The sequence below is a fragment of the Catharus ustulatus genome, chromosome Z (genome assembly GCF_009819885.2).
Source record: "Catharus ustulatus isolate bCatUst1 chromosome Z, bCatUst1.pri.v2, whole genome shotgun sequence".
In the NCBI taxonomy this organism is placed as follows: Eukaryota; Metazoa; Chordata; class Aves; order Passeriformes; family Turdidae; genus Catharus; species Catharus ustulatus.
The window spans coordinates 9,733,730-9,755,903 of NC_046262.2; the positions used below are offsets into that span (position 1 = coordinate 9,733,730).

Consider the following 22,174-nt stretch of genomic DNA (forward strand, 5'->3'; position numbering starts at 1 on the left):
CAGAGCAGCTTGTGCCATACCCTCATGGCAAAGCCCACAGATGCTGGAAAGGGATGGAGATGCAGTCCCTTAGGGTCACCGAGGCAAGGTTGGTGGGACAGGGATGCCAGCACATCAGTGAGAAATACCTGGGGTTCCCACTTCTATTTGTCTTCGGCAGCTTCCAACAATAACAGTGATGTCCTGATCCAGTTGGCAAGGAACAGGAGCAGGCACTGAACCCAACACAGCTTCTGGCTGGACTGGTATTGACACATCAGCACTGTTCCTTAACCTCAGGCAACGTGCCTTCCAAAGGTTGGTGATCAGTGTCTATAAAGGGATTATTTCTGATTTCCTCCCACTTTGGGGTGTATCACCTCAATAAATCTCATATCTGATAGGCTCAGCTTTCATCAGTTTCATCATGGGATGTAGCTGAGGGCTCAGACGACAGACCCTGGCCACAGGCATTTTTTCCTGCACCACTGTTTTTCAAGGCTGACTCAACCACAGTTTAAGCAACCAAGTTAAATTGTTCATTAACTGTTTCTTACAGTCTTCTTACTTATTATTCACTAGCCCTTATTTTTCAAAACACTCTGAACGTAAACAGGTTTTAAACCATAGCCCTGATGATTTTAACTTCTTCAGTGCTTCTTGCTTTGGATTTCTTCCCTGCCTGCTGATTACCCCCATTTTCCTGCTGTGCCAGGCTTAAGCATGAGTTTGGTCAGGATGATGATTGCCAGCTTCAAGCCACTTTGCTCTCTGGTCTTTGGAGGGCGCAAACCCCATGGAGATACCTTGGCACTCAGCTGAGACCTGTCAAGAAATCTGCCTGCTTGAGTACTGAACCTGAAAGATAAGCCACAGAGATTGTTAAGTACAGGAAAAATAAAGATTATGTGAACAAATAAACAATACTGTTTGTGTGACGTTAAAATAAACCTACAGCTGTGAATGAGCTGCAGGCTGCCATCAGCAGCACGGAGACTTTGTGTTGTCCATCCTCAGGGATCCGGCTTGAGCTCCCTGAACCATGGTGATGGAGAGGGGGGGAAGGTGAAGGGATGATGTCTGCCCCTCCTGCCCCCTGCAACCTTCCCAGACTGACCTGATTTGCTATCCCAAACATTGGCAATGCTCTGGGCAGCACCTGCTTGCTGAAAAACATTCAGACCAAATGGTAGCTATGTGGAAAAACACACCTTGTTATGCAGTTGATTTCTGAGGACAGTAAACACTGGGGTACGAATGTCCGGCAGGCAGCCAAGGATCTCTTCCAGACAGGGTACAAGAGGGCTGTAGGGATCCTGCAGGGAGGAGAGGGGGGGTGTGGAGATGCCAGCAGCAGAAACACGATGCTCTCCAACCTGGATAGCAATGGATTTTACTGTCAGAGGAAAAACAGGGCTCAAATGTGAAATCCAAGAGGAAGCAAAGAATGAGATTTTTTTTTTTTTTTTGAGACATTGCAAAGAGCTGCCTTATCTCCAGTTCACAAAAAGTATTATTTTCTTGTGAATGTGCTCCATCAGCTTTTCCTGTGATGACTGGGGGAACTAAAATGTAGTTTAGGAGACTGTCTTGAAAACCATTTAGAAATGGGTAAGAAACTCTGGGCTGAATCCATTCACTCCAGCCTCCCTTGCCAGCAACAAGTATAACGTAAGGGGAATTACGAAAATATGTTCTTAGAGTTATCTAGGAAACCCTGTGTAAATATTTTTGTCACTATTAAAATCCAATGTCCCAGATAGTCACTAAATGTTGACTTTCCATTAACGAAATAATTTCCTTCCAAGACAAATCAGCTTGTCAAAACAACAATTTAACATGGAGGTCAGACATTTGTAGATCCATCAGTATTGGGAGAGGAAGGGGGGGCAGGTAAGGAAAAGCCGAGTCCCAAAAGAATCTGGGGGGTGAGTGGGTTTCCATGAGCAGGGCTGGTGAGGAAGAGCAGGGCGAGCCGTGTACTGCAGCCAGTCCTGAGGTGACCAGGGTTAAGGAGCCTCAAGACCTTACAGAACTGTGTGGTGAATGAGTGACAACTCCAGAGAGGGGCTTTCCCTGTTGACCATTTCCCGGCAGTTACTGATCGGCAGGAGGCAGGGCCCCGCTGCAAGGTGCCAAGGAGGCAAGCATGGCATTTTCAGCACTCACTTCTGGGAATGCTTACTGCTATTATCCCCTCCTAATGGCTCGGAACCACAGATTTGGAAACACCCATATTGCGTAATGCCCTGGCCAGAGCTGCACCCGAGCAGCTTGGGTACCACCCACCTGCCCAGCTAGCAGCAATAAAAAGGCAAGCGAGCAGGAGCATCAGCAGACAGCTGCAAGGAGCACATCCCCAGGTACATCAGCTGTCCCTGTGCTGCAGAGATGGTGCAAGCAACTCCCTTCCTCCTCGTGCTCTTCCTGGCCCTGGGGGCTCACGGCCGCACTGTGAAAAAGGTACTGTCAGGGTGGGATGCACAGGGTGGGGTGGGCAGGGGGCTGTGGCTGCAGGCACCAGCGCTGAGTTCTCTCCTCTCCAGTGCTCCCTGTCTGGGAGCTGGGTCAATGACCTGGGCTCCAACATGACCATCGGGGCGGTGAATGGAGATGGTAACTTCGAAGGCAGCTACCACACGGCTGTGTCAGCCAGCCCGAACGAGATTAAGGTGTCACCACTGCAGGGATCCATGCAGAGGGGCACTAACCAGAAGGGTCAGCCTACCTTCGGCTTCACTGTAAACTGGAGCTTTTCAGGTACTTCTTTCCCAGCCTCCTTAAGGTATCCTGAACCTCCCCTGCCTTCCCTGTTCTGTTCTTGAAGTTTTTATGCCCTCCCTTCAGTGTCTCTGCTGATTCTCTGCCTTCCCCTGCACCATCCGCACTCAGGCTCCCCCATCCTTGTCCCTGGAGCTCCTTGGCTGCTGTCAGCTCCCAGTCCCAGGTGCAGGAGAGGCAGCAGGGGCTGACTCCTGCCCTGTCTGCCCATCCCCGTGTGACACCCCAGCCCTCTGAGCCCTCCTGCCTGATCCCCATCCCCGCTGTCCCCAGGGGTCAGGGACAGCAGGGGTCGAATGTCCCCTGTGCTGGGGTAGCCACTGACCTGCCGCCTTGGCCACGCTCCCCTCCATCTCCTGTTCTGTCCCCACAGATTCCATCACTGTTTTCACGGGCCAGTGCTTTGTGGATAATGACGGAAAGGAGGTTTTGAAGACCATGTGGCTGCTGAGGTCACGTGTGGAGAGCATCAATAATGACTGGAAAGCCACCAGGTGAGCCCCCCTGTCCTTGTTCTGCACAGGTCTCCTGTGCACCCCTGAGGGGCTGGGGCTGTCACAAGGAAGTGATTGAAGTTGTTTACGGAGCCACTCTCACACATGCTGGCAAAAGCAGGTTTTATATCTGTTTAAAAGCACAACTTAACAAAATCTCCATGGCAAGGTTCACTTGATTGCTTTGTGCATGGGTAAATCACAGGAAGGAAAAATACCCTCCCCTGGGGTGCTGCTAAGGTGCAAATGTGGTTGAGGGAATGCAGGGCTGGGTGCATGTTTGGACAGGGCCAGTCCCTCCCTTACATCTCCTCCTCTGTGGCCCTGCAGGGTCGGCACCAACGTCTTCACCCGCCTGCCCCAAACCGGAATGAGGAGGACACCGAGGGGTTCCCAGTCCAGCTACAGGGCCGGGGATGTGGCCCCTGCCCCTGCAGCACCACCTGCTTCTGCCAATAAAGCTTTGCTGCAAATACTCGTGGTCTCCTGTCATGTTGTTGCAAAATGTGGGATAAGTGAAATATTTCTTGAACAGGTTTGTTCTTTGTAGTTTGATCTTTTTATGCTTTCAAGCCTCATCAACAAGAAAGAAGATCTAGTATGTGAAACATAGAGCAGCAAACAAGCTCTAAGCTAAGTCCAGGTGCTGGAAAGAGATATTGCTTTGTAGGATTGCCTTGTTAAGGTTTAGGTCTTAATGGGTTTTAATGATCTCAGACCTGGGTGGAGGTTACAAAACTTGGGATACAGCACTGGTAATGGACACGAAGAGTGCAGAATTTGCAGGGCATTTGGCAAAACCCAAGATAAGAAAAACTAATAAAGACAACTGGATCAGCAGAAACTGTGCTGAATCAGCTCTGAAGGGGTAAAAAGTACATTCTGACGGGGCAGATCATGACTTATGGCCCACTGAGTCAAGAAACCCACCTACTCAAGAGACAAAAAAGGCTAAAGACTGGGCCTCCAGATTAACTAGCATCAAACACAAGAGAACTCTTAACCAATAGGACAGAGAAGAGTAATTAATAAGAGAACTAAATAACTTGTAGCCAATTCACATTAATGCCTTTTTTTGCTAAAATGTGCAAATAGCAAATTGTTTTGATAATTGGTGTGCTTGATCTTTGGAAGATCCAGGCTTGTTATTAAAATAAATAATCAATGTCCCTCTTGGGTATGTAATTACTGCCTTGTTACTCACCAGGTAACAAATCCAATTTTTCTGGATGGCTGTGCCATAGCTCAGCACACACATTCCCAATACGTCCCCTGGTGTCCTACAGTCCCTTCTGTAGCCACACCAGAGTCCTGATGCATGTCCCCTGCTGTGCCCCTCCATGGCACAGAGTTCTCCTTCACAGCCCCTCACCCCACCATGATCTTGGGACCCCCCAGAGGGCAACAGGAGGCCATTCAGCCTAAAGTAGTGGCTGGTTGCCCATATCCCACCGGGTGTCCTTCGGCAGGAGGTCCGGTTTTGGCAGTCACGCCTGGCCACAGCCCCCTCTGCTATAAAAGGGTTCGGGCAGGTGTAGGCAGCAGCACAGGCAGAGCCCAAGCACTATTCACAGCCACCACCACCATGGGGACCCCTGGGATGCTGCTGCTGCTCGCCCTGGCCCTGTTCGTGCCCCATGATGCTGCATGCAGGGAGGTGAGGGCAACCCTGGGGCAGAGTGTGGCTGTGCTGAGCCAGCTGTGCTGTCCCGGGTGCAGGGTGGGGGGTGAGGGGCAGCAAATCCTGGCTGTGCCATCCTGTGGTGCATTGGGAATTGCCGAGGAGCTGCCTGCTCCTGCTGTGCTTTCTGCTGCCATGCCCTGCCCTGCTGTGCTGTGCCGTGCCGTTCTGTGCCGTGCTGTGCTGTGCTGTGCTGTGCCACAGTCCACTGTGCTGTGCTGTGCCGTGCTGTGCTGTGCTGTGCTGTGCTGTGCTGTGCTGTGCCGTGCTGTGCTGTGCTGTACTGTTCTGTGCTGTGCTGTGCTGTGCTGTGCCGTGCTGTGCCGTGCTGTGCTGTGCTGTACTGTTCTGTGCTGTGCTGTGCTGTGCCGTGCTGTGCTGTGCTGTACTGTTCTGTGCTGTGCTGTGCTGTGCTGTGCCGTGCTGTGCCGTGCTGTGCTGTGCTGTACTGTTCTGTGCTGTGCTGTGCTGTGCCGTGCTGTGCCGTGCTGTGCTGTGCCGTGCTGTGCCGTGCCGTGCTGTACCATGCTGTGCTGTGCTGTGCTGTGCTGTTCTGTGCTGTGCTGTGCTGTGCTGTTCTGTGCTGTGCTGTGCTGTGCTGTGCTGTTCTGTGCTGTGCTGTGCTGTGCTGTTCTGTGCTGTGCCGTGCTGTGCTGTGCTGTGCTGTGCTGTGCTGTGCTGTGCTGTACCATGACAGCCCAGCACACAGTGTTTGCCTGCTCCTCTTGTGTCCTGCTGTGCTGTACCATGCCACAGCGCAGTGTCCATGACTTGACTGAGGAGGCTGCCAGCTCTGGCTGTGCTGTCCCTGGGGCTGCTGTTGGTCACCTACCACTGCAACAGAGAGGTACCCGGCACTCCCAGCTCTGCCCTGCCCATGGAGAGAGAGGTGGTGTCCCAGCTGGTGCCCGTGTGCTGGTCTCAGCTGCCACACAGAGGGGCCATGTCATGGGACACACATCCCATTGCCTGGGGAGGCTGGGGTGGGGGAGAAGGGGGAACCACAGTTCAGCACCACCCAAGCTACACACATTACATCTGGTCCCCAGTGTGACCTGCAGGGCCTGTGGAGAAATGAGCTGGGCTCCAACATGACCATCTCAGCCATGAACACAGCTGGGACCTTCTCAGGCTCCTACCACACTGCAGTGGCAGCCACCAACAAGCAGACCCTGGTGTCACCCCTGCAAGGGGTTCAGCAGCATCCCGGTGCCAAGAGACACCCCATGTTCAGCTTCACCGTGCAGTGGCAGTTCTCAGGTACAGCAGTGACAGGGATCCCCTGCTCTCAGGTACAGCAGTGACAGCGATCCCCTGCCCATGCTGGGAATGGGGATCCCCCTGTCTGGTGCCCCAAAGCCCCTATGGCATCCAGAGGAACCCTGACTGTGGGCACAGATTAGCCACACATGCACACATTCCTGTTATGGGAAGTGGTGGTAGGAGAGCTGTCTGTCTGTGGTGGGTCTCAGGATTGTCTGGAAGATGTGATGGGGGTGTCCATCCATCTATCCAAAGGGCATGGCAGGGCTGATGCCCAGCTCTCTGTCCAGGTGATGTGGAAGCAGTCCACCTGGCAGTCTGGCAGGGAAGTCCATCTCTCTGTCCATGGCATGTAGCGGGTGGTGTTTGTCCATCTGTCTGCCAGGATCAGACAGCTTCCCTGTCTTGAGAGGCAGACTCTCACCCTGTTCTGACTCTCTTGAACCTTGCCAGACTCCACCACTGCCTTTGTGGGTCAGTGCTTTGTGGATCACCGTGGGAAGGAGACACTGGAGACCACGTGGCTCCTGCGGGAAGAGGTCCTGTCACACAAGGACACCTGGAAAGCCACAAGGTGAGATCTGCCCCTGCCATCTCACACCACAGCCCACCTCCCATCCTGCTGACACATCTTCCCTGCAGGGTCGGCACTTCCACCTTCATTCGCATCAAATGATGGGAACAGGGACCAGTGCTGCCTGCACCCTGCTGCCCTTCTGCGTCCCCAAGTGTCCCCACTGTCCCAGTCCCAAGCTGGGCTCCTGGCAAGGAAACACACCTTCACTTTGCTTCTTCCCAGTGCCTCCCAGCAGCCTGCTGATGGGGTCCCCATTCCCACACTCGCTGCCCTCACACATGGAGCTAATTAAACCTTTCTCCACATGACAGAGAGCTGTGTCTCTTGCATCCCTGGTATACTCTGTGGCCATGGGGAGAGCAAGGTGCTGGTGGGGGGACAGCAGGGAAGCATTTTGGAGAGACTGGGAAAGATGGGGTTGGGGGACAGCAGCTGGGTAATTCTGCTTCTGATCATGGCTTCAGGCTTCAGCAGCTGCCTTCTTCCCTGTGCACCCATTTGGGACATTCACAGGGGCCTTGTGCTGGGTGGCTCCAGGCAGCACCCCCCGTGTGGGGCAGCAGGACAGCCCACAGCTGAGGGTAGGGGTGAAAGCTGCATGCAGGCAAGCCAGCACTCTCATCTGGCCTCATCTGGTATCTCTGCATCCCTCTCTGCCCCATTTTCCCATCAAAGTCCATTTCCAGGTGCTGCTCTGGTTGGGAGTCTCAGTACTGATGCAGATATGGGGAGAGCTGGGTGTCAGCCCTCACAGAGGGGAATCCGGGTGTTGGGGTGATCCAAAATCCAGGCTGGATGCTGGGGGGATCAGGAGAGAGACCAAGGACTCCAGGGCAAGCTACTGGACAGACAGGGTGGCTAAAGCCTGATTCTGAAGGTGTTGTACCTGTTGTATGCATGCAGGCATACATGAACTTCCCACTGACTGGCTGTCACCTGGTGAGCCAGTGGGTGGAACAGGATACAGTTCCTTTCTGGTGTTCATATTCACAGGATGTTATCTGAACACTAAACTTTATTTTATCAGCTCATTAGAAAAGGAAACAAATCGAACAAGGGTCAATGCCCTTTGCACAGGTCTAACACTAAGCCTCACTAATCCATTATTTCAGCAGCTCGTGAAGTTTCCAGTTCATTAGTTACGTAATCCATGATGCACAGCTCCTAACTCCTGTTCCTGAGCATCACAAGGGAGAAGCTGTGAGGGCAGGGAGAGGTGCAAACTGTGAAGGACAGTGCTGCCTGGGGGCTGCAGGGCTGCTGGGGCAAGAGACTGCTGCATGGGGCTGGGACTTTGGAGCAGAAAACACAGTACCCCGAGAAAGCATCAGGACCTGTCTGCCATCCTCTTCCTCTTACAGCGTGCCTGTCCTTCACAGCCTTCTTCAGTCTTTTCTCGCTTTTGCTGGGCTCTGGGACTGTACCCAGAGTGCATAGATCTGAGACTCTCCAGGGTGTGGTGAACACAAATGGTTGATGTGCCTGGTGGTACAGATTTTGGTCAAAAGTCACCCTACATCCTCATCTTCATCCTTGCACCCTCATCTTCATGTCTGTATTCTGCACAAAACCCTCAGTTCATCCCCATTGAGCCTTGGCACCTCCCTGGTGCTGGGCTCATTCTCCTGCTTCCCCTCCCCAAAAGCCCGCTGTGGCTGTCACCAGCACAACGAGCACCCAAAGACTTCTCTGAGAGGTGTGTGAAGATAAAGCTTTGGGACCCCAGTGGAAGTGGGGGGTGAGGCTGGCAACAGTGAGGCGTGAGGCCACTGAGAACCATGGTGGCCCAGGACATAAAACTTAATTTTTGTCGTTTCATTACCACCACAACTGCAAATTCCCTGGCTCCTGGTTTTTTGTAAGGAGGCAGATGGTAGGACAGAGAATGATCCAAGCATCATGCTTGGATAATAAGGAAACTGAAAGTAAAACTGTAGAGTTTACAGGAAATCTACACAGGGGGAGCCACCCCTCTGCATCACAATCTGTACATATCAGCTGTCCTAACTATGGCACATCCTGTTCCTGACCTTTATGTGATCCCTGCCCTCTCATTGACTTTTCATTTACCTTTACCTCTTTCCTGATATGTGCAACCTGTGCTGCTCACCTCCAGCCTGCAATGTAGGTTTTTCTACTTAGAGGCCTCCTACTGCTGTGGGAGCAGGTTTGCTCCTTCATCTTCCAGTTCCCCAGACCCACTGCAGATCACTGCTGTCCCTGCACACATACCTTGCCCGGTCCTCATGACTCTCTGTCCTTCTGTCCATCCCCTGCAGTGACCAGAGAGTGCTTGGGGACACAGGAGCTCCTGCAATGCAGGATGGAAACTTAGACCCAGCCCTCAGTCAGTAGACATGGGGCTATAGACCCCCAGGCTGGGTATTGTCGGTGTGCTGCCCTACATAACCCCTCCTGTATCCCTAATTTGTCCATGGCCATCCCTGTGCCCATCCCTGTTCCAGTCCCCATGCCTATTCCCATCCCTGCCTCCAATCCCTCACCTCCGCCCCTGTCCCTGCCCTATCCCTGTCTCTCCCACCCTTGCTTCCACTCCCATCCCTGTCCCTGCTCCCGTCCCCATCCATGTGCACATCCCCCGCCCCTCATCCTTGCCCCTGTCCCCACCCCAATTCCCGATCCCATCCCACCACAATCTACAACCTCTTTCCACCTTCATCCCCAGCCCTGTGCCCATCCCCTGCTCACACACCTGTTCCCGTCCCTTCCTGCTTTCCCTCCCTCTTCCCCATACCAGTCCCTCCCTCAGATGCTTCCCGAGGCTTTCCCGGAAAGCAGTGGCGGGGCCGAAGAATAAAAAGTCTGTGAGTCACTGGCAGGGCGTGATTTGCTGCCACCGCTGCGTTCCGAGCTGCATCTCGATGAGCCGCCGCGTCCTCTCCGCTCTCGCCCTGCCGGCATGGGTGTCCGGGACCGCGGCCGCGGTGGCGGTGGGCTTCCAGGTGGGAGCTCCTGATGGGAGACACGCGTTGGAAACTCGGCTCCGGGGAAGTCTGCCTGGGAGCACGCCTGCGGATCGCGGTGTTCGGGGAGGGTTACGAGCAGGAGAGTAGCCGGAGAGGTGGGATATGACATGGGAATTGCAGCGCTTGTTAGGGGTGGGACACGTGTGGAAGATCCATCTGCGGGGGGACTACTCGGCACGAGGGGGATCCCCTGCTCCAGCGGGTATCCAGACGGGACACCCTGCCGAGGGAGGTGAGGGAAGTGATGCTCCAGGGCTGTCCGTGTGCCCGTGAGGGATGTGCATGGAGATTCCTTCCCTGGTGCAGGGGCAATGCATGTGGAAATCCCTCACTTCCCTCCCAGGGACTCGGAGGAAAATTGGGGCAGAGAAAGTTTGGGGACGCTGCCCCAGGGGGCAGTGCCCCTGTCTCGGACTGTGCAGTGTGGAAGAGAGCAGGCAGTGCTTGGAACCGCAGATGGGAAGTGCAGGGCTCTGTCTGAGACGGAGCCGACTGTGGACCTGAGGGCTGCGCCCATCCCGGTGAGCTTCCTTGTGCTGAGCACAGCACGGGGACCCACAAACACGGGCAGATGCACACAGCTCACTTGCCAGGGCTGCAGCTGGGGTTCTGCCCTGGGGTTCTGCCTATGTTCCTGCCTGTCCAGGGCTCCCACTTTTCACTTTTCCTCTTCACCTTTCCCCTTTTCTTGGCTTACCCCAGCTTTTGGCACTCTGGATGTAGCTGAGATAGCAACAACTTTATGAATAATATACTTTAAAAATGAATGCTCAGGCACATTCAAGACTCCAGAAACACTCTGCAATGCCACCATCCACAGTCTGACCTGTGTTTTTTCCAGTCTTCCAAGACCTTCTGCCAGGAAGGTGAGCAACCTGAGGAGAAAAAGGCCAGCAAGAGAGAGGAAAAGGCAGCCAAAAGCAGGTGGTCTCTGAGCGGCTTGGGGAAAGGCACAAGGGATATCAAGGTGAGTGCCAGCTCCCTGTGGGCATCCAGGGTGTGGGCAGGGGGCTCAGCCTGTAAGGGCTGTGTACAGGCAGCCCCCAGGGACACGTCTGCTTATCCCCAGCCGTGCAACCTGGCTGGCTGGTGGAAGAATGATCTGGGCTCCAAGATGCAAGTGTTCAAGGTTGGCAATGACGGAACCTTCTCTGGTGAGTACCACACCGCCGTGTCAAGCACCCAGAAACCCATCCAGCCGTCTCCACTGACTGGCTCCCAGCACCTGGATGAGGATGGACAGTGCACCTTCGGCTTCACTGTCAACTGGTCGTTTTCAGGTCTGTAGTTGCATGATGGCTTTTGTTGGGTGGGGTGATGGGATGGAGAGGGGAGCTCAGGCAGGTCCCAATGCCCATCCTGAACCCTCTTTTCTCTCTGCTGTCCTGTCTCTCCTCCCCTGATCTCTCCCCACTCTGGATGGTGTCTCAGACAGCAGTACACCTCCCAAAACAAGCTCTAAGTGAGGCAGCATGAGGGGTTGTTTTGACAACACCTCTGCCTCACAGCATTTCCCTGCAAATACCCACATTGGCTCCACTGACACCTGGGAAACTCCAAGGTCAGATGGGTTGCTAACAGCCACCCCTGCTTTAGACTCCACAGCTGTCTTTGTGGGCCAGTGCTTCAATGGCAATGATGGGAAGGAGGTCCTGCACACCTCCTGGTTGCTGCGGGAGAAGGTCGACTCAGAGCCAGACGACTGGAAAGCCACCAGGTGAGCCAAGGTACCCCCAGTCCATCTGGGATCCCTACCCTGCTGCTGGCTGGGCACCAACAGCCTACTGCTTCCCCACAGGGCCGGCCGCAACACCTTCATTCGAACAGGCTGAAAGGAGGGAGAAGCATCTCGTCTTATTCTGGACACACTTGAGAAACGAGACACCTCTCATCAGGATCAGTGTTTCCATCTCTGGAGGGAGATGTCTCAAAATAAAATATATTTAAACATAACTTTGTGTAGTGTGTGGATATGCCATGGGAAAGCTGGGCTAAAACATTGTGGAGGTGGGTGTGTAATGAAACCCTCACTCCCTTATTCTGGGAAGAGACTGGCCCCGAGAAAGCCCTTTTTAGCCCAAACAGGACATCCCCAAAGTAACCCTCTGACACTAACTGTGACCAGTACTCACTCTTTCCTGCTGAAAGCCTGTGAGTGTGATGGGAGTGGAGCTCTTTTGCATCCCAAAAATCCTGGCTGGGTGCCCCTGACACAGGGGAGGATGGGAGGCTCTGACACAGCCCTTAAGCAGGCAGGTGAGCGACCTTGGCTGCATCCACACACCTGAAAAGTGCCAAGGGCTGCTCTGTACCAGCCACACAGAGGCAGTATGCCCTGCAGTACACCCAGCCCAAAACTCTTCCTAAAAATCATGTGGTTTACTGGGAAGCTAAAGACCAGCAAATATAGCTTCTCAAATCTCTGCCCAATGCACCAGCTGAATCACCAAAGCAGGCAGTGCCTGTGCTGCCTTAAGCACCCCTCTAAGCCAAAACAAGTGATTTCCAGGAATTCAGTTCTGGGTCTGAATCTGAAACTCAGTCCTTGTGTCTCTTATTCTCAAAATAACCTGGGACAGTGCCTCCTGCTCTGCCCTGGCATACTGCCTGGGATTTGATGGACTTAAAAGTAGGACAGAGCATGAGCTGTTGGGGCTGCCACCCCCACTGCTCCCCTGGCTTTTCTGCCACAAATGCTGTGGGTGTGAGAGCTTTGCAAACAGCACCTGTGGCTTTAGCAAGTTTGCCTGCTCTGTGTTTTTGCCTGCCTTGTTGCAAACTTGCATGTGATTTGCTTTTTGCGTCTTTCTCCCTGGGGTTCATGCTGCTAGAGCTTTTAGAGCAGTCCTGCTATTTTTTTCTCAGTGCCTCACTGGCATTTTTCTAGCTTTTTCATTTCCCTTACAGAATTTCTAACCAGAGTACCTTTACACCAGCCCTCTGCTGTGCATTTATGTATCTGCACAGCCTCCTATGTGGTTTTAGAGGAGGCTGAGAATTGGGAAAGTGAGAGGAAGAAGGACCAGAGGACTTTGCTCTCACTTGAAGTGTGATCAGCTCTGCGGTGAGGCACCTTGCTAAGCCTTCAGCTGACACAGCATAAGCTGGCTTATACTGTATCAAATAGGAAGAGCACACTGAAGGGACACAGTCCACCAGGAGAAAAGTCGAGAAAAATTAGGGGGTTGGTCCGATGGTCCCTGCCTGGCTGCAAGAAGCCAAAATTGGTCAAAAGGGAGCTGGGCAGCCAGACTTTGGGCCAATCACAGAAGCTTAAAGAGATACGTTTAGGAGGTGATAAAAGGAACAGGGAAGAAGAACAAAGTCTCTTTTTTAGTCGAAAGAATCACGGTGTACCTGTCGTCTCTCTCGGGGGGCTTGGGCACAAAGCCTGACCTCATTATTGCCTTCATGCCAACATTTCCCCAGGGCAGGGATCTCCTGAGGCTTTGCAGCATTTCCAGGGTGCTTCAGCAAGGCAGCAGTGCATCCTGCAAACCCCAGCAGGCAGCCACAGTGCTGATGAGAAATGTGGCAGGCATGAGGTGGCAGAGTCATTTATTTCCAAGGTCAGTCCCTGCAAGGGGGCACCCAGCTAGGCTGCAATGCACCCCTGGCACACCTCGGATTTGGGGTAATAGGACATGCCAGGGGTGCCTGCAGGCATGTGGGAGTGGTTAAGGATGGGGATGTTTCTCTGTGGACAATCTGCATCTCTTAGCTTTGGGGTTTATTCAGCTGCAAACCTGCTCACAGTGCTGGTCTGCAAACCCAGCACCGTTTGGTTCCTTCCAGCATGGTCCCATCAACAGGGCAAGCATGAGCAGGACTTCTCCTTCCCCTGCTGGAAAATCCACTGTTTCTGCTGCATGAAAAGCCTTGATCAGGGTCATTCACGAACTGTGAATGCCTCCGAGGGCAAGAGGAGTTGACGGAGGTAGGAGGGACCTGAAATCACATGGACTTGTCAATGTGGCACTGCTGTTTGCACACAGAGTATGTAAATTTTAAAAAGACCCAAAAACCAAATTTATTAGGATCTTGGTATGGGGTGATGCTTGCATAAGGATCAAATCCCTTCAAACAGATAGTCACTGTTAGAATGGAGAAGGTGTTTTGACTGCAGAGGGACTCCAGCACTTACATGTCTTAACCACATGTGGAAAATTGTCCAACAATTTCTCTGGGGACTACTCCTGTCAACCATTTATAAATGTCTCAACACTGGACATCTTAGCGCCCAACATCTCTCTCAGTGCAGCTGTTGACTCCCCTATGCAGACAGAGGCAGGGAATTCCCAGGTCACTCAAGGAGCTGCATAGTTTGTGTGTTGGGGTGTACCAAAACCTGGCACTCCTCCACTCTGCAGTGGTGACAAAAGAGTAAATTTGCTTTTCAAGCTGTAATTTCACTGATGAGTGAAGACATGTATCTCCCATTCCCTCCATCCTCTTTCTGTGTGGTCCTTTGGTCAGGACCATACATTGTGCTCTGTTCTTCTGCGTCTCTCCATGACCCCGTTCCAGCTGTAGCCTTTCAACCACAGACTGCCATCCTGAGAGAATGAAGAAGCTCCTTAGTTATGTTCTCAGCCGTTCCTGGAGCTGGTTTGGAACCAGTGCACCCTCCCAGATGTGTTCTGACTCCCCATCCTACAGCTGAGCTCATCAAATTTGTCAGTATAACCCCTCGTGTGGGTGAGGGACCTGCAGCTTGACCAGCTTGCCCAGAGGATTACTCACTCCTGCCACCCTGCCCGACGCAGGTTGTGCTGTGGCACCAGTGCTGAATCCACTTCACTGCACTGCACCTTGGCCGGGCAGAGGGTCACTGACCTTGGCTCCAGGGTAACCATCTTGGCTGTGAACAGAAAAGGCAACCTCACTGCTGCTACCACACACCACGATCGAGGTCTGGGTGTCGCTGCTGCAGGTGACACACTTGATGACCCAGAAGAGCCAGCCTGCCTTCAGCTGTCAGCTAGAGCTTTCCAGGTGATTCTCCTTCCCCAGCCTCTTTCTTGTATTCTCAGAGCTCCTCTAGTCTCCACTGAGATGTCCTTGGAGTATCCCTGCCTTCCCTGTGATGTCCAGCTCAGCTGGGCTAATGTCACCATGTCCTGAATATCCCATGCCTGTTCAAGGTCCCAGCAGGACAGAAGGCTGGGGAGGGAAACATCCCCCACTAACAAGCACCTATTCCCACTCACTAACTGTGTGCCTAAGAGGGACAGCCCCATTCCAGCACCATCTCATCCCATCCCTTCACAGACTGCAGGCTCCATCACCCTCTCCATCATCGCCTCCATGGGCCAAAGCTGCATAGCTGAGGACAGAAGTGAAATACTTAGCAGGACATGGATCATGCAAGATGAGCCTGACATGCCCAGGGATGACTGGGAAGCTAGTGGGTGGGCTGCATGGCACTTGTGCACCCTTGTGCTGTACTGGGGCTGCCCCTGTGGGTGCTGCCCCTGTGGGTGCTGCATGGAGGAGTGCCAAGTCCTGAGTGCTGGGAGCCAGCTGAGCAGCAAACAAGAGAGAGTGGTGTCAAGATCCCACAAGCTTTTGCAATAAGTCCCCAGGATGGGAGATGAACACAGCTCTATAATTTTTAAATTAAAAGCAAAGTGCAATTTGAACATAGGATCCTGCCCCCAGAGGAAGAGGAGAGTGGGTTTCCTTGTCTTCAGGCCCAGGAAAGATGAGAAGGGTTGTCAAAGCAGAACTCATCCCTTGTGCTTGGGCCAGGACCAGAGAGGCACCTCATGATCTGGACACAGCCAGATGCCATTTCTGCCTTCCCCAGCAGCACTGGGAGTGACATATTCACCTGGGTGAGTGGTATCTTAGAGGACGTGTCTGTGCTGTGTCCCTGTGCAAAAGCCAGGCAGGCTGAGCACCCCCACTACAGCCTTGCACCACCAGGAGCCCCTTGGGAAGGGTCACTCAGAGCTCCCCACAGCCTCAAAGCATCGTGCATATGGCATCACCTCCCTCGGTGTCTAGGGAGGCACCATGCACAGAACATACCCTCCCACAGGAACAAGCAAATTTTAGCATCTACAGATCTTCCAGGGAGCTGTTCTGCACTTGGAAGAATGACTGATTCAAGAGTTCCTGCTGCAGCGACAATCTCAGGTCTCAAAGTCTCAAAGCCAAGGAAAGCCCAACACAACCAGGACCTACAACAGTTTAGAAAGAGCAGCAGACACTTGTAATGCAGGAGGGGACAGTGACAGGGATGAGCCCCTGCGGGTAGACACGTCACCAGCCAGAGCAGCCCAGCAGAGCTGGCCGCACTCCGCTGGCTGCAGCACTGGGTCGGTGGCAGTGGGACAATGTCAGGGCTCCGGCACTGAGGGAGGAACGGGTCGGCAGAGCCTCTTGGACAGCAGATGTGTAAATCACCCCTGTCCGCAGCTCCCGCCCAGCCGCGCCCAGCCCCGCGTTCCTCCGGCGCTGCCCAGGTCAGGCAGACCTGCCCAGCTCGGCCGGGGCGCGCTGACATCGGCACACACCGCCGCTGCCAGCCGTCCCCGCTCCGGTTACAGCAGTATAAAAGGGTTTGGGATGCAGGGCGGAGGGAGCTGGGCCGGGTATTTCACTGCCCTGCAGCCATGGGGGGCGGCGCTTTCATCCTGGTCCTCGCCGTGGCCCTGGCAGAGAGTGTTGGTCCGGCAGAGAGGAAGGTATGGGGATGGGTGACGATGGGAGCATGGCAGACAAGGCACTGGGATACAGTGTGGGCAGCCAGGAGTTCTCCCTTGAGTGCCATTCTAGGCTTGGACAAGCAGGAGAACTTTGCAAGAACCAAATCCAGGCAGAGGGCAAATTATCCCTGGATCACCCCCGACCACCTCCAGAAAGATTTGTTCCCATGAAGGAACCATGCAGGAGGCATTTTTTCCCTTGGGATTTGTGCCTGGGAGCACCATGCCTGTGGCATCCCCTCTGACATCTGGATCTGTGTCTGGGTGTACCCTGCACACCGCAGGGCTGGGACACTCTGGCCTTGCTCCACCATCCTCTCAGCAGCACCCTGGGACAGCATTTCCCCAGACTGGGATTAGGGATAGTCAGTGCCTGAGCTGCACTCACAGCAGGGCCTGTGGCTCCCCTGGTGTGGGGCAGGAGCAGGGATGGGGTCCCTCTGTGTGAGAGGATGGAGAGTACAGGGCTGTATTCCTTCAGTGCCAGCTCAACGGACTGTGGAGGAATGATCAGGACTCGCTGATGGAGATTTCGGTGTTGGGGGACAACGGGGACTTCCAGGGACAATACCTCACACGAGTCACCCTCTCTGGGGGCTGTGCCCAAATCTCCCCTCTGAGAGGTGCTCAGCAGCAGCTTGGAGAGGAGGGCTGGCCCACCTTTGCCTTCACTGTGCGCTGGGAGAAATTCTCCAGTAAGTGCTGGGACACCTGGGGACAGCACAGGAGTTTCAATGGAAGCCACACATGCAACCAGCAGGAATTTTCTTTTGCCAGAAATTCATCTGGGTGATGTTTCGGTACACAGCATGGAGCTAAGGGGCAATGCTGGGCTTGAACAGGGGAGCCCCTCCTCACCCAACATCTTTGGGGCAACCATGGTGGGTCCAGACCTCGTTAGCACAAGTGAGATGTGGTGCTACAAATCCTGCCTTGTCCAAGGGAGCCACTGGGAAGGGCAGGACACCCCAGCATGGGTTTGGGGGTTGTGTGGCCATTGGAGCAGGAGCACAGCCGTGTCTGGGAGGACTGTGGGGAAGGGGAAGCAGCTAGTTTCCCGACAGATCTCCCAATAAGTCCTTCCTCCTAGATGCCACCACTGCCTTCGTGGGACAGTGCTTTGTGGATGCAGGTGGAAAGGAGATACTGAGCACCATGTGGCTGCTGCGTGAAGCTGTCGGGTCCCTTGAGGAGGACTGGAAAGCCACAAGGTAGTGGGGGGATATGGGGGACATTAATCCCACAGAGCGGTCCTCTCTTGGGGGAACTTGGGGGATTTAGGGACACCCCATTGCTGCTGCGAGTACTGGCAGCTCTGAGCGAGCAGTGTCTGTGGGTTATGCCACAGGAACTCTCAACTTCTCACAGGGTGGGCAGAAATGTCTTCACACGCAAACGCACCACAAAAGGAAAGACCCTGCCGAACTTGTCCCCCCTCTGTGAGGCTGTGTCTTCACCAGCCCCATGATGGGATGGGATGGTCTAGCTGCAGACTAACCCCCCAAGAAGGCAAGAAAAACCTGCCTCCCAACTGAGAATAAAACTTTAAAATTATCAGCTGTGGTTGCCTTTTCTTAAAGCCTGTCCTTGCTACACCTTCCATCTCCAGAGACACCCCTGAGGTCTCACCACTGCCCTTCTGCAGGGACATCTGCATCTCTCCCTGATCCCACCCATCCCTGGGGTCATTTCCCATCTCATCTAAACCCAAACTTCCACCCTGTGTCATCATTCCCCACCTCCCTCATGGTGGCAGAACTAGCAGCATCCTGAATTCAGCTCACCTCTTTGCAGTACCTTCATATCCATTCCCACCAGACCCTTTCCAGTACTGGGACTCCATGCTTTGTTGGACTGGGCAATGGAGGAAGCATTCTCGGTAGATCTGAGATGTTGATTAACCACTTTTTTTTGTGCTGTATGGCACCTAAAGCAAAATACATAGAAGTTAAAGCTCCCATCCCCCTGGGTTATACACAGGGATTTTCCCTTTCTCTACCACTGCATTTTGGCAGTGCCTCTCTATTTGCCTCTGTGGACACCTGCCAAACTTGGTCAGGTGTTTTGACGCAAAGCTTTTGGCAGGTCTGTGAGTGAAGAGGAAACCTCTTGTGGAAGTGTTATGAAAATATCCCAGCCCCAGGGATGAGAGTGCCATGGCCAAGCAGTCCAGCCAAGCCTGATCCAGTTCTAGCAAAGCTGCAGCATGGTGCCATGAAGTGCAGAGATACCTGCCACCACACTGGGATCTCTAACAAGGTGGCTTGTCCCTGCCAAACAGCACAGAAAGGCAGGAGTTGGTGTCCGGCCAAAAGAACAGTGTGGGCATCCAGGACAACAGCAAAAGAATCCCCAGGGGGAATTTCTCAGAGTCCCTGTGATAGGCCATGAGTTTGGGACTGAAGAAGATAAAAAGGAGGAGGGATGTGCTAGGAGAGGGGTGTTTTCCACTCAGCCCTGCTTTTTAGGCTACCTGGATGAGAGATGTGCTGGGCACAGGGCTGCCAGTGGGCATTGAGAGGTGCCACCCCAAAGGGGCACTCTGCTGCCCCCAGTTTGCACACTGCAGTCCTGCTGCCATGCCCTGCCCCAAACACTGCTGTCTTGGAAACAGCAGATGTTGATTCAGTTGAATCCCACCTGAATTTTCAGCTGCCACAGCCATATGCCTGCTCCAGGCATCACAGCAAAGGCACGGCTCAGGAAAACAGGGACAGTGCACGCTGCATTTTGCACATCAAAGGTCCTTTAAAGCAGCAAATACAAGGAAGAAGTGTGAATACAATACTGGTTATCATTCTCTGTGTGTTCAGCAAACACACTCCCTGGGACCTCAGTAATGCTCAGTAATTCTTCCTCTAACTCATAAAAGTAAAAGCATCAAAATCAGCAGCTGACATCCAGAAGAGGCTGGATAAATGTTACTGCTTCTAAAGTGAGTGAGCTTTCCCTTCCTTGCAGCCCTGCAGCACCCTGTTGAGGCAATGGCAGCAGAAAGAAGGGACAGGGTAAATGTTGAAATAGGTGATAATTTCCAGCCTTCCTGCATGTGAGAGAGTTTCCCAAAGAGGGCATTGATCTTTCTAGGCTACTATAGGCCTTATAAAAAACTTGTGCTCCCACCCCTCTGCACAGCCGTGCTTATTTCTGCATTCCTTCAGAACTGGCCAGGTCATGCAGACCTCCTCACCTCCCTCGTCTGTCCCGGGCACCCTGACATCAACCCACGCATCTCACAGCTGCCGTCCTAGTGCTGGTGTGGCTCCAGTTACAGCCCTATAAAGGGTGCCAGGCTGCAGAGCTGGAAGGAGCTCTTAGCAGCCTTGCAGCCATGGGGAGAAGTGCTTTTGCCCTGGTCCTCGTCCTTGCCCTGGCAGTGTGTGTTGCCCCCGTGGAGAGGAAGGTATGGGGAAAGATGGCAATGGGGGTGTGGCTTCCTACTAGACCCCAAAGTCTGCTGCTGGTGCATCCTAGCTCTACAGGGAGCCAGGGCTGGGCAGCTGGAACTGGTGGTTAACAGCACTGTGCAGCTGAGGGAAGATGCAATGAGGGTGGGAAGTAGGGACTGCTCCTGCTAGGATGCTTTCTGCTGCGGGAAATTGTTCAGGGGAGGGCAAACAGAGGCACACCCCAGATAGCTCCTGTTCTCCCGCACTAGAGAGGAGGGAAAGCAGTGCACCTACTGCTTCAACATGAGGGGACTGACTCTCCCTTGGGTGGGTGAAACCATCCCGGACAGCAGCTGAGCTGAATGCAGTCAGAGCTCAGGCAGGATGCTCACACTATGGCAATGCCAGTGGCACATCAGGTTTGTGGCACACCACGCACTGCTGCAGACATCTCCAGGCAGAGCCAGGTGCAGGGGTGGGAGTGGGATGCCCCCCTCCCTGCCTAGTCACTCCAATCCACGGTACTGGCCTTGCAGTGCCTTCTCTCCGGCTCGTGGCAGAGCGACACCAGCTCTCGGATGGTCGTGTTCACCCTGGACAAGGACAACAGATTCTCTGGTTTTTACCTGCCGGGACCTGCCGCTGGCAACTCAGAACTCCTCACCTCACCCCTAGAGGGGTCCCAACAAGATACAGAGTTGTCCCCACAGCCCATCTTCTCCTTCACTGTGAACTGGCAGCTCCGAGGTAGGCAGCAGGGGGATGCCAGCAGGACACGAGGTGACCTTGTGCCTCACTGCCTGACTCACATCACCTTAAACCCTTCCAGACTCAGAGACTGCCTGGACAAGTGTCTTCCTGGGCCAGTGCTATGTGGACACCAAAGGGGAGGAGACCCTGCATGCCCTGTGGCTCCTGCGAGAGGCAGCTGACAGCCCTGCAGAGGACTGGAAGGCCACTCAGTGAGTGTTGGGTCCCAGCTACTGCTCTGCCAGGTCTCCTGTAACTCAGGCTGGAGAAGGGAGAAATCCCACGGGGTGAAGAATGGGAGGACTGTGAGGGTGGAATGGATTTGTCACCAGTGATATGCAAGGGCTAAGGAGCATCTGTGTAACATGGCCCACCCTTGCGTATCAGATGTGTCTCAAGGTGTGGGATCCCAGGATGGGGTCTGGCCACAGAGAGCCCTCTCCAGGACCTTCTTTCCACACTCCACAGAAGGGACAGGGGAGGAAAAGATGCCAGCACTTCGCACAGCCTCTGCTACAAGCTATTGGAACCTGTAGTACCCCAGTCAGCCACACAACGCTCCCCTTGGGTTTCCCCTCCACCCTGCACATGACCCCATCTGATTTGGTGTTTTCTGCAGGATTGGCACCAGCTTCTTCACACGGATAAAATAACAGCAAGTGGGAAAATCCAGCAGGTTCAGGACGGCAGGGAGTCCCTCGGCAGACTTTGCCTGAACCAGCATTCTGCACTTGAGCGGCTCTCAGCCCAGAGGTTCATGCTTTCTTAAGCAAGTTCACCAGATGCAAATAAAGGGTTTCTGTGGGGATGCAGGGCTTGGCTCTGTCTTCTGCCCTGCCTCAAACTTGGGTTTATCTCACCCAGCAGCCACCCTCCCACAGGGAGGTTTCATGCCGCAGAGGGACCAAAAAAGACAACAAGACTGAGGGCAGCAGGGTCCCTGGGGATGGGGACTGTCCCGGCTCCCCTCCCCGGCAGTGTGCAGCAGTACTGTGCTGCAAACATGATGCTATGCTCTTAGTAACATGTCCCTCAGGGTCACTCCCAGATGTCCCTGGAGGTGGGAGACAAGCTGGGCTGTAGCCAGGCAGAGGGTAAGGCACAGCCCCAGTGTGCTGCCGCAGCCAATGCTGCAGAGCCTTCCCCATGAGAGCAGAGCAGAGGAAGCTCTCGGATGCCCGAAAGCCCGGGGCGGTCGCAAATGACTCTTGCAGAGCCGTCAGCCTCCGGTTCCCAGCCCCAGCGGATGTGCAGCGGTGGCTGGCTGCCAGCTGCCCTCCCTTCCCAGGCCTGGGGAGAGCTCCCAAACACCCTGCCCCAAGAGACCCTTCAGCATGGCCGTGTCCCCCGAGTAACGCGTGGGGGTGTGTCTCCAGCCAAGACCCTGATGATGTCCAGTCATATCCCGGGAAAGAGAATAGGGGAAGGGCACATCTGCCACTGGGTGGACTTTCTTAGGCGTCATAGCCAAACCTCCCTTGCCTTTTGTCTCAGACACTTTGCCAAAGTGGTCCTAACACACCCCCTGGGGGTTCAGTGGGCCCAGGGCTGAGGTGCGCA

The 22,174-nt window shown here is 54.0% G+C and overlaps 5 protein-coding genes across 5 annotated transcripts; all 5 read left to right on the plus strand.

Annotated features, from left to right (window-relative positions):
* Positions 1 to 2,262: 2,262 nt before the first annotated feature.
* Positions 2,263 to 3,821, plus strand: LOC117010843 (avidin-like). Its single transcript, XM_033085867.2, has 4 exons — positions 2,263 to 2,442; positions 2,526 to 2,739; positions 3,134 to 3,254; positions 3,585 to 3,821. The coding sequence occupies exons 1-4, from the start codon at positions 2,371 to 2,373 to the stop codon at positions 3,802 to 3,804; spliced, it is 627 nt and encodes a 208-aa protein (XP_032941758.1). The 5' UTR covers positions 2,263 to 2,370; the 3' UTR covers positions 3,805 to 3,821.
* A 2,169-nt stretch (positions 3,822 to 5,990) lies between these two features.
* Positions 5,991 to 6,874, plus strand: LOC117011101 (avidin-like). Its single transcript, XM_033086380.1, has 3 exons — positions 5,991 to 6,195; positions 6,652 to 6,772; positions 6,841 to 6,874. Exons 1-3 carry the CDS (start codon positions 6,027 to 6,029, stop codon positions 6,872 to 6,874), a joined length of 324 nt encoding a protein of 107 aa, XP_032942271.1. The 5' UTR covers positions 5,991 to 6,026.
* Positions 6,875 to 9,420: 2,546 nt separating this feature from the next.
* On the plus strand, positions 9,421 to 11,715 carry LOC117010840 (avidin-like). Its single transcript, XM_033085864.2, has 5 exons — positions 9,421 to 9,738; positions 10,604 to 10,729; positions 10,832 to 11,042; positions 11,359 to 11,479; positions 11,561 to 11,715. The coding sequence occupies exons 1-5, from the start codon at positions 9,658 to 9,660 to the stop codon at positions 11,592 to 11,594; spliced, it is 573 nt and encodes a 190-aa protein (XP_032941755.1). The 5' UTR covers positions 9,421 to 9,657; the 3' UTR covers positions 11,595 to 11,715.
* Positions 11,716 to 16,382: 4,667 nt separating this feature from the next.
* LOC117010945 (avidin-like) lies at positions 16,383 to 17,943 on the plus strand. The gene is made up of 4 exons (XM_033086071.2): positions 16,383 to 16,454; positions 16,957 to 17,170; positions 17,566 to 17,686; positions 17,844 to 17,943. The coding sequence occupies exons 1-4, from the start codon at positions 16,383 to 16,385 to the stop codon at positions 17,941 to 17,943; spliced, it is 507 nt and encodes a 168-aa protein (XP_032941962.1).
* A 213-nt stretch (positions 17,944 to 18,156) lies between these two features.
* LOC117010867 (avidin-like) lies at positions 18,157 to 21,838 on the plus strand. Its single transcript, XM_033085900.1, has 3 exons — positions 18,157 to 19,878; positions 20,401 to 20,611; positions 20,694 to 21,838. Exons 1-3 carry the CDS (start codon positions 19,807 to 19,809, stop codon positions 20,828 to 20,830), a joined length of 420 nt encoding a protein of 139 aa, XP_032941791.1. The 5' UTR covers positions 18,157 to 19,806; the 3' UTR covers positions 20,831 to 21,838.
* The last annotated feature ends 336 nt before the right edge of the window (positions 21,839 to 22,174 follow it).

Bases quoted from the DNA above. Each gene is read 5' to 3' on its own strand.
- LOC117010945 (XM_033086071.2), top strand. From the start codon at position 16,383: ATGGGGGGCGGCGCTTTCATCCTGGTCCTCGCCGTGGCCCTGGCAGAG. The intron at 16,455-16,956 runs GTATGGGGATGG...GTATTCCTTCAG, and splicing joins TTGGTCCGGCAGAGAGGAAG to TGCCAGCTCAACGGACTGTG. The intron at 17,171-17,565 runs GTAAGTGCTGGG...CCTTCCTCCTAG, and splicing joins GCGCTGGGAGAAATTCTCCA to ATGCCACCACTGCCTTCGTG.
- LOC117010840 (XM_033085864.2), top strand. From the start codon at position 9,658: ATGAGCCGCCGCGTCCTCTCCGCTCTCGCCCTGCCGGCATGGGTGTCC. The intron at 10,730-10,831 runs GTGAGTGCCAGC...GCTTATCCCCAG, and splicing joins AAGGCACAAGGGATATCAAG to CCGTGCAACCTGGCTGGCTG. The intron at 11,043-11,358 runs GTCTGTAGTTGC...CCCCTGCTTTAG, and splicing joins TGTCAACTGGTCGTTTTCAG to ACTCCACAGCTGTCTTTGTG.
- LOC117011101 (XM_033086380.1), top strand. From the start codon at position 6,027: ATGACCATCTCAGCCATGAACACAGCTGGGACCTTCTCAGGCTCCTAC. The intron at 6,196-6,651 runs GTACAGCAGTGA...GAACCTTGCCAG, and splicing joins CGTGCAGTGGCAGTTCTCAG to ACTCCACCACTGCCTTTGTG. The intron at 6,773-6,840 runs GTGAGATCTGCC...TCTTCCCTGCAG, and splicing joins GACACCTGGAAAGCCACAAG to GGTCGGCACTTCCACCTTCA.
- LOC117010867 (XM_033085900.1), top strand. From the start codon at position 19,807: ATGGGGAGAAGTGCTTTTGCCCTGGTCCTCGTCCTTGCCCTGGCAGTG. The intron at 19,879-20,400 runs GTATGGGGAAAG...CTGGCCTTGCAG, and splicing joins TTGCCCCCGTGGAGAGGAAG to TGCCTTCTCTCCGGCTCGTG. The intron at 20,612-20,693 runs GTAGGCAGCAGG...AAACCCTTCCAG, and splicing joins TGTGAACTGGCAGCTCCGAG to ACTCAGAGACTGCCTGGACA.
- LOC117010843 (XM_033085867.2), top strand. From the start codon at position 2,371: ATGGTGCAAGCAACTCCCTTCCTCCTCGTGCTCTTCCTGGCCCTGGGG. The intron at 2,443-2,525 runs GTACTGTCAGGG...TCTCCTCTCCAG, and splicing joins ACGGCCGCACTGTGAAAAAG to TGCTCCCTGTCTGGGAGCTG. The intron at 2,740-3,133 runs GTACTTCTTTCC...CTGTCCCCACAG, and splicing joins TGTAAACTGGAGCTTTTCAG to ATTCCATCACTGTTTTCACG.